A 14,698-nucleotide genomic window follows, 5' to 3' on the forward strand; every position below is an offset into this window, starting at 1 on the left:
AAAAAAAAAAAAAAAAAAAAAACCAAAAAACTAAAAAATAAATTATCTATAGTAGTTATGTTTAAAGTGAGCTTTTAAATACAAAGCATTCTAAATGGAGTCAATACAAAAATAAAAATAGTTTTGAATATACACATCAGAAATGTGCATTAAAAAATACACATTTCAAGCCAGAATATTTCCTACTTTTTAAATTTTTTTACTTGATATTTTCTGAGTACCAACAATTTCTAGGTATCCATGTAATATACAGTCTTTCGTTTCCTGCACTAACTACATAGTTCATACTGGAGTAAAATTGCATTTTATTTCTAGAGAAAAACAAGTATGTAGCCTCAGCTGAGATGCTCTGCTTGAGAACCATAGGGTTCTCTGGCTCAGATGTGTGCAATTCCTAAATGTCCTTGGTATTCTAAAGGCATAATGTTCTATTCTAGTCCTGGTTTCTTCTTAAATACAGTTAGAAGCCATGTGTTGACTTCTGAAGGAAGATGATAGCTGCCCCATGAAGGCAGCTGACCATGCATTCTAGTTGTAGCTGACCAGGGCATACCAGAATCATACTGCTATCTCATCCTCATTGTGGCACTTGCCTATAATGGAACAATAGTATCTCTAAAGACTATGTAATAATAGTCTTGCAGAAAATGGATGAATACTTCTGTTTAAAAGAGTAAAATACTGCTTTTTTTTTCTTTAAAGGAAATACCAAAGTTCCATGTTATAATAAAGCTAGTCTTATAAAATCTTGGGTCCATGGTGACTATAAAAGATTATGTCACAGCACACTCTGGGAATACTGTTTTCTTTCATGCATTTTATGAATAACAAGAATACTGTATAGTGTGTTTAATTTGAAATTAAAATTTTCCTTTGTTATATTCCTAACCTATAAGATGATTCCACTAGTGTATATGAAATTCAATAGCAAATGAAAAACAAAACCAATATATTTAAATCTGGAAATGTATTATTTAATAAATGTAAAGTTATCTTTTGTTTTGGATTTGGTGTTTTCATCCCCAAGACAGGGTCTTGCTTTATCCTGGCTAGTCTCAAGCTTGTAACACTCCAACCTCAGCTTCCTCAGTGCTGAGCTCAACAGGTGTGTGTTACCAAATCTGACCCCATGTTACCTTTTTTACTACTTATTTGTGTCCTCTCTCAGAAGAGCTATTAAACATATTTTAAATCCGACATTCCAGGTTTGCCACTGCTCATCATTATTTTGATGTTCTCTTTATCCCACTTCTATTCTATGTGTAAGCATATGATTTCATGTGGTAGTCGGTGTGGTAAACATCAGTGTGGTAAACAATGTCCCACAAGTTCGAGTCTCTCTTCTCACCCAAATATATATTAGTGTTCATCATTCTAAGCAAAATTTTCAACCCAGTACCATATGTGTGTGTACACGCACATATACATACACACAGACACACTGTATAAAGAATTTTCACAAAACAAGTGCATTCCTGTTAGTCATACCTATATTAACACACAAGCATACCCCGCTCCCGGAAAACTTTCACTCCTAGCCATTGACACTAGAATGACAGCTGTTTTAATTTCTAAAACCTGTTTTGTAGTTGTTTTGAGACCTGGGTTATGTAGCTATGGCTGTCCTTGAACTTGTAATTCTCCCATCTCACTCTCTTGGGTGCTGGGATTATGGATATGTATCACCATACCTGCTACAACCTGTTTTATTTGAACTGCAATAAATATAACTATTATTTCTTTTTTTCTTTGTGTATTTGTCTTACTTCATTGTTAGAATTATGAGGATTCACCTGTCTCTGCAGCAGCAGCCATTTACTGGTTCTCCTGTTATGTAATGTTCTACTGTTCAAGTATTTAGCCATTCAACTGGTTTTCATTATTTGTACTGTTTGTAGTTTTGGTTTTTATGAATAGTGCTGTGCTATGGGCATTCCTGTGAGGTATTTGTCCATGTTTCAGAAATATTGAGATACTGTATTGGAGACTTAGGTCTCCAAGATGACAGTTAATAAAATTAAAGTTATTCTGCATCTGTGTCAAGCGAGCTACATAAAGTGTCTGGCTTCGGGAAGAACAGGACTTACCATGCAAATAACACTGAAACAATGAAATTCCAGGCCCTTGTAGTTTAATTATATAAACTCTACCCACAAGCAAGCCATATGAATGATGTGTCTAGAAAGAATGGAAGAAACAGAAATAAATACAGTTAGGGGAGAAAGTCAGAGGAACAAAAGAGATAGTTAAAAAAAAAAAATGACAGAACCACAAATGGCCCTGATGCAGAGAAATGATGGAGAACCAATAAGCAGAACCAGGTAAGCAAGAAGTTGAGTTGTAGTAGAGCTTAACTGTAGTCCTGAAAGTTCAGGAAACACTGGCTGTCTTGGAAGACTGCCATTCTCTATCCATGTTAGCCTTAGTCAATGTCACTAATTGTCACTTAACTCAGCCATCTAGAAATACTTACTAAAAAATCTAATGTGTGTCACCACTCATTCTTCTTGGTGCTTGAAATTTGTACAGGAACAAAATAAAGAACCTGCTGTGCTGGGGCGTATGTTCTAGAATGGCAAAGAAGTGGAAGGAGAAAATAAAGGGTATGTGACTCTTACAGGAAGAAGACACAGGGCCAAGGAAGGAGGCCAAGAACTCAGGAGATGCCGTGGTGTGTAGTATGAGAGAATCTTGCTCATTTCGGTGAATTCTAAAGGATACAAATAGAGATCAGTCTTCTAGTTTGAGTTTTTTTTTCCTGATATCTCATTATCCCAGCATTCTTTTCTGCTTTCTGTTTTCTTCCCTCTACCCTGCCTTCAGCTTTCCCCTTTGCTCATGCTCATCAGAACAGCGTAACCACTTGGAAACAACCCCCAAATTGGATGTGTTGTTTGTTGGTTGCTGCCACATAGGAGGAAGTGGATCATCATCTGAGGTCTTGTTCACTTACTCCTGCTCCTCTCTCTGCTATTTGCATGTAATGCCACACTTAGTTGCAAATGGCCCTGAGGCTAGTGTATATAAACCACAGAAGGTCGACTGAAGTTGTGTGTGGGGGTTGAGAGTGCTCCTGCAGTCCACACTAACCCAAACATAAAGGTAATCCAATTGGAGCAGTTAATCACTGAATTAAGGGACCAGTTCTTGGAAGATTGATTCACCTAAAGCCTGGGAGAAATAACTATCCTTTAAATGACATAATGTACTTTTTTTTTTTGAGATAATGTACTTTTCCTGGTATAATCACTTATGGAGATATAACCCTGTTAAGCATATCTGCTTTTCTAAGTACTTACTCAAAAAAGTGTAACTTTTCCTTTCCTTTTTCCTCTTCCTAAGCATGCTTTCTCTAACACTGTGGGCTTCCTTACTCTTTCTCTGAAGCTCCCCACACTCTTTTATTAGGTGGCTTCTCATCTACCATATGGCTTGGCCTCCATTACTGAACATATATGCTTAATTCAAACTGCATGGTTTTCTCTCTTACTCTTCTTCATCTTCTGCCTCAGAACAGCAGCTGAGATTTAAGCTTGCCGGCCATTGCTGTGATTGGTATAATAAAAAGTGGAATGGCCAATAGCTAGGCAGGAGGTATAGACAGGATTTCAGGTCAGAGAGAGGAAGTAGGAGGAGATAATCGAGGCACAAATGAGATGCCAACAAGACATGGAGGAAGTTGGACATACAGAATGAAAGAAAGGTAAAAAGACATGTGGTAGAACGTAGATTAACAAAACTAGGTTAATTTAAGTTATAAGAGCTAGTTAGAAACAAGCCTAAGCTATAGGCCAGGCTTTCATAATTAATAAGTCTCCATGTCAGTTTTTTTTTTTTTTTTTTTTTTTTTGTGAGCTGGTTGTCCAAAGAAAACTCTATCTACAGAGGTCTTTCTTTTAAACACTGATAAAATTATCCTCAAGCATTCTTCTTAGTCAGTTTTTACATTCTTTTACTAGCAAGTCTAGGAAACCTGAGAGAGGATCTCAACACCCTGGTAACATGTGGCACTCCAAAGTTTCTGTTAGAGTAGGAAAGGTCTGGACACATTCAAGACTTGTGAGTCCATGGCCTTTATCTGTAAGCTCCCAACTGAGTCAGGGAAGGAAGTGGTGAGAAAGGCTGGAAGCAGGACAGGAGCCAGATAATGAAGGGACTCACATACTAAATTAAGGAGCTTAGATTTTAATCTCATCTGGTAAAAGATAAAGGCAAAATGGTGGGTTATATTACCTGGCTAATCCAATCAGCTGACCTAGGTACCTAGAAATAGATTCAGAGGAAATTAAAGTGGAGATGAATGAGACTTTTGTTTTTCTTTTCTTTTTTTTGTTCCCAAGGAGAGAGTAGGAGATGAAAGGAGACATAGTAGCTTTTGTGATTTAGAAATTAAAGCCAGTTCCATTGATGTGATTGTTTCCATAGTTTATCTTTGCAAGATTTTAGTATTAAATTATATAAAATTATATGAAGTCTTATTTTTATCATCAAGAAAAGAAAAATGTACTATTTTAAAACATGGAGGAGAGAATAGATACTGATTTGAGATTGTAGAGTTACACTTTCCTTTTAATGTGTGAGAGCTTGCATTTTACTGACTTTTTGTGGTTTTACTTGCTCGTAAAAAAGGAACATTTAGTCTCTAAAACAAAGAAGAGATTGCTTAATATTTTTTGTTTAAACCAGTTATTAAGTGTCTGTGGCAAAATAACAAGCTTTAGTAAATGAGGGCTCTATGTTTCTGCTTCCTCCCAAGGAATTAAAGCACTGGGAGTGTGGTATGTCTGCTCTCCTGCACACTGGGTGGCTGGTGTATCCACACAGCTAGTCACATGGTGTGAGGAAACTTGGGCCAAGGAGCTACTCTGGAGAAATGTGAGATCAATTTTGCTCAAGAAGTCCAGGCTATCTTCTTCTTGTTTCATCAGCTTCTCCTGCCTTTAGCCCAGGCACTAGACTTTTCATCAGATCCTCATTCATTTATTCATCAAACCTTACTGTGTACCCATTTTATAATTGGCACAAGACTAGGGACTAGGCATCCAGCGAATGGTAAACAAAACAGATACACTCTCTGTTCTAATTAAATTAATAGTTTAATGTGGGAAATGACTAACAGAGAGGCAAATATACCACGAAAAGCAGTATCACAGAGGTGTGGTCACAGGAATTACAGGTGTGCACCACCATACCTGTATGTACTATACATTTCAAATCATCTTTGTATTAGTTACAAGAACCAATAAAGTGTACATATTGTGAGATTAGTTACATTGCATTTTTAAGGAATACTGACAAGTATACATGGATTGAATACAGATACAAGGGTTTTTGTTGTTGTTGTTGTTTTCCCTGAGACAGGGTTTCTCTGTGCAGCTTTGGCTGTCCTGGAATTCGCTCTGTAGACCAGGCTGGCCTTGAACTCAGCGATCTGCCTGCCCCTGCCTCCAGAGTGCTGAGGCTATCACATCCAGCCAGATTTACATTTTAAAAAGGTTCTTCTAAGAAATGTAGATTTGTTTATTTTTGTGTACAAGACATTTTCCCCAAAGGCTCAAAAGGATCTATCATTTTAGTTTTCACACGAACAAACAAGATGGCAAGGGGCAAGAGCAGGGGACAGAATTCTTGTGGTAGAACCTTTATCACCTTCTGACTGTGTAGAATGGAAGGCATATTTATCCCAAGTCTGGAAGTTGGAAAAGGAAGAAGGCTATTGCAGAGGTTCAGGATGTATGAGAGACAGATTTAGAAAAACTTACTGATCAGGCTTAATATTGAGGGAGAAGAGGAATTAAGATAATTGCTTCTTGTTTTGGGATTCTGACTGAGTAACTTAATGCATGATGATAATTACTGAAATTGAAGAGGGTTGGCATGGGACACTGCAGTTCCAGAATTTCTGTTTAGGGAGACATGGATGGCTAGGCAGTAAGAAATAAGGGCTGAGAGAGATGTTTCCTAAATGTATAGTCACATAGCATTTATATCAGTCTGGATGGGTTTGCTCAGGTTACAGCAGGAAACACACACACATGGCGAGGGTGGGGTGGGGGGTTGTTTTGTCCTTGCTGAAAGTTCACAGCAGGTCCAAATGACTGTTGAGGCAGGTTTCCTCCATGTCATGCGTCAGCATTCCAGGCTATTTTAATCTTAGATATCCACATTTCAACACATGATCACTTTGGTATGGGATAAGGGAAGATGATTGAGGGAATGAAGGGGCAGGTGCAATATGAAGCTAAAGTGAAGGATGTGTAAATGCACTCGTTCAAATGTTCTGGGAAAGAGGAACTAGGAGTCTTAATAAGCATAAATAATGTTAACCATGATACTTTATGTATCAAATAACAAGGTAGAGATTATGATTAACCCCAATAGAGGCCCATGCTTCAGTTTCTGTGTTATATAAAGGGGCAGGGGGCTCAAAACCCCAAATCCCAATTTTGGATGTGTTAAATTCAAGGTGTGTTTATACAAAGTGTCAAATAAGCAGCTAAAGAAAAATGCTAATAGAGATGTGAATTTGGAAGATTAAAAAATATCTGGAGTTGGAGAGGAGGGTGTAGTCTAGTGGTCTATTTTGAATAATATTGTTATGGGAAAACATTCAGTGGGTGATTAGAAGAGTAGTGTGGACAGAGCCCCGCAGAAAAGCCTAACTAAAGAATGGTCTGGAAAGGAGATGGAAGGAACACTCAGATGGATTGAAGGAATCAAAAGAACACTATTGAAACTAAGAAAAAGAACGGTAAGGTATGTGTTTCAGCTCCCTCAAAGGAAACCCCTCTATTTGTGTAAGGGGTCGCCCTCCTTTCCTGTGACTTAACTGAATTAAACCTGTATCTCTCCTCTTTTAAAACAAGGCTGGCATTTTCCATCTAACCATCAGGATGTCATGAAACTCGAGGTATACAGGTGTCACACAGTTCTTCCACCACTCCACAGCCTTCAGCACTTGTGCATTTAGTTTTTTCTTGCCTAATTTCCCCAAGGGTTTAGCAAAGACCATGGCTTTATTTCCCAGGTCTTTTCTTCCCAACAAGGTAGTCTTTGCCCAGAGCATATAGATGTTCTCTCCATCCTGTGCCACTGGTGCTTTATAGCACATGCCCTGCTTTAAGCACTTTAGAGCATTTGCAACTATCTGAAATTATTGTTTAATTGTTGTGTGTATTCTGTCAATTTTACCACACCAGAAAGCAAGTTCCAAACTAGGTGTGATACTGTACATCTTTAATTCCAAAATGAGGCAGGTGAAGGCTTGAGAATCATGAGTTTGAGGTCAGCCTGGGGGCTACATGATGAGATCCTATCTCAAAAACAAACCAAAATGAAAGCCAGTTCCAAGAAGCTTATAAAGCTTAATTGTGGATAGAAGATGAAAGTTGGGAGCATAAGCAGTGGCTCTTCCTCCCAGGGTGGAGTTACCATTTCAGAAATTCTGAGATGGTATGTTGGTAGAAGGGTTGTGGACACCATGATAAAAAGAACATTTGAAGCTATGGCAGCAGTGGCGCACACTTTTAATCTCAGCACTTGGGATGCAGAGGCAGGCAGATCTCTGGGTTCAAGGCCAACCTGGTCTACAGAGTGAGTTCCAGGATAGCCAGGGCTACACAGAGAAAAATATAATACTGATTTCTTTAATTATGTGTCTCAAAAAAATAAATAAATAAATAATAAATAAATAACATTTGAGTGAGCTAGCAAAGTTCAGACTGGGACATAAACAGCATAGTCAAAGGGGGTGCTTTTATAACACACACCCCAATCCTGGTCCTAGGCCAGGCAACTCTGGTTACAACCTGTCTATTCATCTGGAACAGCTCCTTATCTATCCAGAGTTCTATTACAGTGCCCACAAGTGTCAAACACACAGCAAATACTCAATAGTTATTGAGTGATTGACAGTGTAAAGCAATAGTCTGTGAAGACAATGGTTGTACAAAATCACTGGTTTTCAAGAGGGTACTTTTCCAAATCACATCCTATTAAGAAAAGTCTTGGAATCACAATTTGGAGCACATTTGACTGTCCAATGTTATGCACTTTGTGTTACACGCTTAGTTTGGGGGGCACAGTATGCTTACATTGAGATATGTACATTGATTATTACTACAGCGGTTTTGTTTCTTTATAACTTCCAATTTTTTGACCAAGGATACCAGGGTATTTTATTTAATGTGGCTGGTGCCACCTACTGGACATCATCTCCTTAAACAAGTTTGAATCTAGGATTTTTTTTTTTTTTTTTTTTTTTTTTTTTTTTTTTTTTTTTTTGGTTTTTCGAGACAGGGTTTCTCTGTGTAGCTTTGCGCCTTTCCTGGAACTCCCTTGGTAGCCCAGGCTGGCCTCGAACTCACAGAGATCCACCTGGCTCTGCCTCCCGAGTGCTGGGATTAAAGGCATGCGCCACCACCGCCCGGCTGAATCTAGGATTTTTATTTACCTGGGAAAGGAAAAGGTGAGGATGGTTGTTACAAGTGCTGGCTTTGAGGCTAGTTAATTTCACTGGCCAATTTCATCTCCTAAAGACTACTGCAGGCTGAGACAAGCATCCCTTTTTGACAGACAAAGGATACTAAGACAAGGAGAGATTTTGGAAGTTTCCAAGGACAGTCAGAGAGTAAATTGCAGAGCCAAACATTCAGTGCCCTACCCTGTAACTACTGTTCTAAAACGTGAAGTCACCTGTATAATTAAAGAAATGTGTTATGTGTTTGTATACTGAGAGGTGAGAAGATGATCGTGTGCCTTAGTACCCTGTAGATAATACAACTTAAATGCCAACAGGTTTCCATGGAAGCAGTTTGATTATTTCCTGGAACATTATTTAACCCCCACTTATATGCCCTCATCTAATTCTAATTACCTACTGAAGGCGCCATCTCCTAATACCATAAAAAGTGGAGATTGGGGCTGGCAAGATGGCTTAGTGGGTAAAGGTTCTTATTTGCCCTTCAACCCTGGAGACCTGAGTTTGATCCCTATAAGTCACATTAAGGTCCAAAGAGAACCAATTTACTCCACAAGTTGTTCTCTGGCTTCCATACATGACCTGTGGATTTCATACACACATATAATAATGAATAATTTTTTAAGCTGGGGGCAAAGATATCAACATATAGAATTGGAGAAACCATAAAAATTCAGTCTTTAATACAAGAGTTTTAATTTTTTGTTTGCACTTGTATTTATTTCAAATAAATCTAAAATTATTTCCAATGTTTTATTATACAGTATTTTAGATGCCAGAAAACTTGAAAGAACAGTACACTAGTACAATCACCAACAGAAGGTTCTATCTGCCTTACCTATACACTTGTCTCCATAGCTACACTTGCATTGTTATACTTTATCCTAACTACATCAGTATGCATCTTCTAACTCAAGCACCATTATTACTCAGAAAAATAATGCCTTCTGCTATTTTTTTTTAGTATATATGTGTTAAAAAGGTCTCCAATGTTTTCATGCCCATTTCCTTCTGCATCTGGAGACCAAGTTTAAGTATTGCATTTGTTTCTAAATCTCTTAGTTTCATTAACCCAGAAAAGTCTCCTATCTCTTTTCCTCCATAAAACCAGATTTTTGAAAAACTAAGATGTGATAATGGCATGCAACTAGATTATCCTTTAGAGATTCACAGTGAAGTATTTACCAATGAAACAGGAAAGGATGTTACAAAAGTACAAGGCAGGACTACTTAATCTCAGCTGTAATTTAAATTTACCTAAGCAGAATAATACATTAGACTGATTTACATGATACTTCTGAAAACTGTATGCTCATAATTCTAGACATATGCTTAAATTTTGCTTATTTTTAAAAACTTCAATCAAGTCCATGTGATGAGTTCATCTCACCAAAATATATGAATGAAAAGGTTTAAAAAATCCAATTTAAAAGCCAGCTGTGTATACCTTTAATCCCAGGATTTGGGAAGCTGAGGCAGGCGAATCTCTTGAGTTCAAGGCCAGTCTGGTCTACAGAGTGAGTTTCAGGACAGCCAGGACGACACAGAGAAACCCCGAGTCAAAAAACAAACAATCCAACCTACAACATTCAAGTAGTGCACAATAATACAAGGACAGTATTCTAAGAATCCCAGTGTGGTGGGTGGGTATGGTGTTGCATGCCTATAATCTCAGCACCCAGAGGGGGAGGCAGATGGTCAAAGTCAACCTTGGCCATAAAGCAAGTTTGATGGAGAACAGCCTGACTATGTGAGATCCTATCTCCAAAACAAAATATGTTAGGTACCTTAACTCAGTTTATCCAGAAACATTTGCTGTGGTCTGAATGCTTGTGTCTCTCCTAAATTCTTATGTCAAAACCCAATTGCCACTATGCCAGTATTAGGAGGTCAGGATATGGTTATGACAATATTAAGTTATGACAATATTACAGTGACCCCAAAAAGACGCCTTTCCCCCTTCTACAATGGTAAAAACAATTAGCAGATCCCATCTATGAACCTATGCTCTAACCAGTCACTGAATCTTGGAATTTCTAGCCTTTAGAACTTCAAGAAATAAATGTAAGTTTATATTTTGTGACAACACCAAATAGATAAGATAATTATCATTAGTACCACACGGGTAGAGAAGCAGTAACATTTCTATGGCAGAGGATGCACTACAACCACAGCTGTCTCCGCCCCACCTCTATTCTAGCAATACAAGGAGCCTGGCTCTCCCTACTGCACTCTCCTGGCTCCTGTCAGCTGACAACTAAATAGGCTACACAGCTGGAGATTAGTGAGAGACTGCAAGGACTGAAGAGAAAAGCTAAGAGTGAAATTTTTTATGGCAGCTATGTTTGTTGTCTTTGGTTTCCTGTGTCTCAGGTACTTTCTCCACTCTTGTTCCTTAAAACAAAGGGCTGAGTGGCTTCTGGCTGGGAGGGAGACCTGGAGAGAGGCATCTGAAGGAGTAAAAGGAAAGTAAAGGGGGACATTGTGGGTTAAGGTTGAAGCAGGTAGAGTGGTGAGAAGCAGATTGCAGCGATGACGTGGGAAGGATTACCTGGGACAAAGGGAATATAAAGAAACCATATGGAATACCACTATCTTGTAACCCAAATAAAAAACACAAGAGACACTGAAGAGAGTTACAATACAGGCTCCTGTTAGTCCTCTTGGTTGCCCACAAGATCATATTGCATAAGATATCACACATCTTGATTGCAAGATATGAAAAACACAATATGGAACTGAACTGGAAACCTCCTCCCTGCTAGCTAGCTTTCAAAGTGCTAGGTGGGAGCTGTGCTGGCCTCTGGGGGGTGTGGGAGGTGGGAGGACCACAGGGAACTGTATGAACTAAAATGTCAACCTGCAGGGCTTTTACTTACCTGTGAAATAGTGGTATGACTGTTGTTTAGGTAACCAACTGCCTTCTGATTGTATTTGAGGCCTGCTTCACAAGGGAAGGGAGTAACCCATGCCTGGCACTATAAAACCCACTAATGACTCAGGCCTGTAGAGGTCACAGGCTCAGAGGACGAACTTAGTATTGTCACTTAAGGAAGCTGACATAGCATTAACTTACATTCTAAATATGTGTTTATACCTATAGATAAAAGCTACTCTCAGCCTTAATCAGAGAACCCTCTCCTCACAGTGAATGACAATGAATGCAAAGACCCATGGCTGCCCAAAATGCTGAGAATAAGTCACGGTTGTGGACTTAGGCCTAAGCAAGATATTTACACCACCCATTCTAAGACTCAGCAAATTTGCAGAAGGGGTAAGAATTATCTAAGAGCTGGAAGACAGGGTGAGGGCTGTGAAATGCTATTCTCTAGATGATACAACCATAGTGGTTACTTACATTGGGCTCAGACAAGACTAGTCCTGTCTATAATCAGGCATGGAATGGGGAGGGGCTCATGAGGTCTTACCTTTTACTGCTGAACTGCTGGAGAGTGATAGATTCTGGGAAAGGAAGAATTAATTGTCTTCAGTTGTGTGTGTACTGCTGAACCCATCAGACCTACAGCTCCAAGTCCATGGTCACAGAGACAACCCTGGTTAAACCCAATGGGTCACAAACAAAATACATGGACATGAATGTTAGAAATTTGTGGAGAGCAGGGGGACGGACAGGAATGGTAGAAAGATGTGTGAGGTTGGGAGTGGGAATGGTCTGTAATTGTTATGCATATAAATGAATAATATATGCATAAGAATATATGTAAATAATGACAATGAAAATTTTTCTAATATCAATTTATTCAAATTACAATAAAATGATATTTAGTACATTTTTTCTTTATATGACTAGTGTTTGTTCTATGAGCATTATATTTTAAGCTACTTCCAACTTGAAATATTAGATAATTAGTGAAAAATTAATACATACTATTCTTCCCCTTTATAATTTTCCTGTGATTGGCTACCATGATCTGATAAGGCATATATTTAGCCAGTACATTCCACTCCCCCGCAAACCCTCTTCAGAGTAATGTTTCGGTATTTGTATTGCAGGGCATGTGGGTGCTTTGGTTCTGGCTTCTTTGATGGCTATTCTTGATTGTCAACTTGACTACATCTGAAATTTATTAAAACCCAAAAATAGAATGGCGTATCTGTGAGAGATTTTTGCTTAATTTGAAATGGGAAGATCCACTTCTAATCCAGATTCTTGAGGTAGGAAGACCATACCTTTAGTCTAGATCTTTAGGGTTGGGAAAACCTACCTCTTAACCTGGGCCACATCTTCTGCTGGAAGACTATATAAGGACATGGGAAAGGGAAGCTTTTGTTCTTTGCCTTCTTGCTCTCTCCTCATAAGCATTCTCTGACTGGCATTTAAGTCTACTTCTTTGGGATTCCAGCATATATCGACAACCAGCTGAGATGTCCAGGCTCATGGACTGAACAACTACTGGATTCCTGGACTTTTCATTCACAGCCAGCCATTGTTGGATTAGCTGGACCACAGCCTATAAGTCATTCTAGGAAATCCCCCAAGATTAATTCTGTAAATTCTGTTACTACAGAGAACCCTAATACAATCTTTTAGCTTCTTTAAGGACTTTCTGACAACATATTGGCAGACATCAGTTTCTTTAGTGAGACTGAAAAGCTTTCAGATTCTGCTGGCCCTTTTAGGGCTAAAGTGACAAGGCACAGTAGATCTGTCAACCTAGGAACATCCTTCTCTCTCTCTCTCTTTACAAAAACCATTGGCATCCACGATACACCTGTAAACAGATTTTACCTCTTTCCAGTTCTCTTTGGTCTATAATTCTTAGCCTCTTATTTAACAGCAGGTGCACTCTGCTGTGGATCTGGAAATCTTCCTTTATGGGAAAACCTTGTTTGTCATTCCTACCACTGATTAGAACCACATAACCCTTCCACTCGTTACCCAGGGAATCAGTATCTACTTCTGTGGCTAGGTGCTTCTCACAACATACTAATCTTTCGTTCTTCATCCACTTCAACGAGTTTCTGACAGCCAGTGACTGGGAAGGAGATATTCAGCTTCATCTTGACACAGCCAACCACCTAGAAGGTGCCACAAAAAAGAGCCTTGTTTTCCTTTTCAATACTGAGAACTGAATCTAGAGTTTTGTATGTGTTAAATAAGCATTCTGTGTATGTATGTGTGTGTGTGTATATATATATATACATATATATGTATATATATATATATATAAGCTATATCATCAGACCTTTAAATTTTCTTATTTTGAGGTCTCATTAAATTGCCCAAGAAGGCATTGAATTTGTGTCCCTTCCTGCCTCAGCCTCCTAAGTAGCCCCAGGTCTGGTTAAGATCAATTCTTTCCTTACAGTTAATTCATACTTGCCTTGACTGGGACTGTCACTGGGATCTCTGGCCTCTTGGTCCACTGTCCTATCAGGCACAACATTTTTCCCAATGTAAGAATTTTTTTTTTAATATATCTTGCTAGATTGTGTCATTTATATTTGTTATAGGTCTTTTTTTTTAGTCTAAAATTTTAATTTTACAGCTTTTTTTCAAGGTTCCCTATATTTATACTTTTTTAGCTCTCAAATATGGATCACCAGTACAAGTCAAGCTGATCACTGTCTCTTACATAAGCCACACATTTTACCTGGTTTAGCTTAAGTCACTCTACAAAGTTTAACAACTCTCAGCCTCAATTCTCAGTAGCATCCCTGAATGCAGGTAACAACACTTAAGGCTACCAAAGTATCTTGACAATCATTAGCTTATGATTCAGAGGCTAGTGGTCTGGCAGTAACAAGAAAATACACACTTTAAGCTAAGCCATTGGGACATGACTATATCTCTGCATTTGAGATAAAAGGCAGGGTAATTGTCAAGTTTGATTCCAGTATGGGCTACAGGGAAAGACCCTGTCTCAAAAGAGCAAATCAAATCAAAACATCAAAACTCTTATGTATGGATGTGTATGTACACACACTCAAACAAAGCACACACACACACTAGTTGCTTTAGGTTGTCCATTAAAATGACCTCTCACATTTATAAACTTTGGGTTAGCACCGTTCTATATAAATATTAATGTTGACTCTTTTTAAGTTTTTTCTTTTATGTTCATCTGTGTGTGTGTGCCATGGTACATGTGGAGAAAAATAAAAATCAGCTCAAAATCAACCCCAAGCCTTAAATCTTAAAACTGGAATCCTTGAAATGATTATAGGAAAATACAGATGCAGGCAACAACTTTCTGG

General features: G+C 38.5%; 1 protein-coding gene across 13 annotated transcripts in view; it reads right to left on the reverse strand.

Moving 5' to 3' along the window:
• Positions 1-14,698, reverse strand: part of LOC143268441 (uncharacterized) — a 146,815-nt gene that overhangs the window by 128,317 nt on the left and 3,800 nt on the right. For 3 of the 13 annotated variants that reach the window (XR_013044352.1, XM_076550841.1, XM_076550839.1), the window contains exons 2-4: positions 13,429-13,519; positions 11,908-11,941; positions 9,152-10,929 (exon numbers count right to left, since the gene is read on the reverse strand). The exons of 1 other annotated variant lie outside the window; for it this stretch is intronic. Coding sequence is in view for 7 of the 12 variants with exons in the window: in XM_076550841.1 (XP_076406956.1) it covers positions 10,875-10,929; positions 11,908-11,941; positions 13,429-13,519 (180 nt within the window). In the remaining 5 variants the exon portion in view is untranslated. Of the gene's footprint in view, positions 1-9,151; positions 11,031-11,907; positions 12,034-13,428; positions 13,520-14,698 lie in introns of those variants that run through there. 9 more of the 13 variants (XR_013044349.1, XR_013044351.1, XM_076550842.1 and 6 more) reach the window with 5 other exon arrangements.

Source organism: Peromyscus maniculatus, chromosome 14 (assembly GCF_049852395.1).
Source record: "Peromyscus maniculatus bairdii isolate BWxNUB_F1_BW_parent chromosome 14, HU_Pman_BW_mat_3.1, whole genome shotgun sequence".
NCBI classification, from domain to species: Eukaryota; Metazoa; Chordata; class Mammalia; order Rodentia; family Cricetidae; genus Peromyscus; species Peromyscus maniculatus.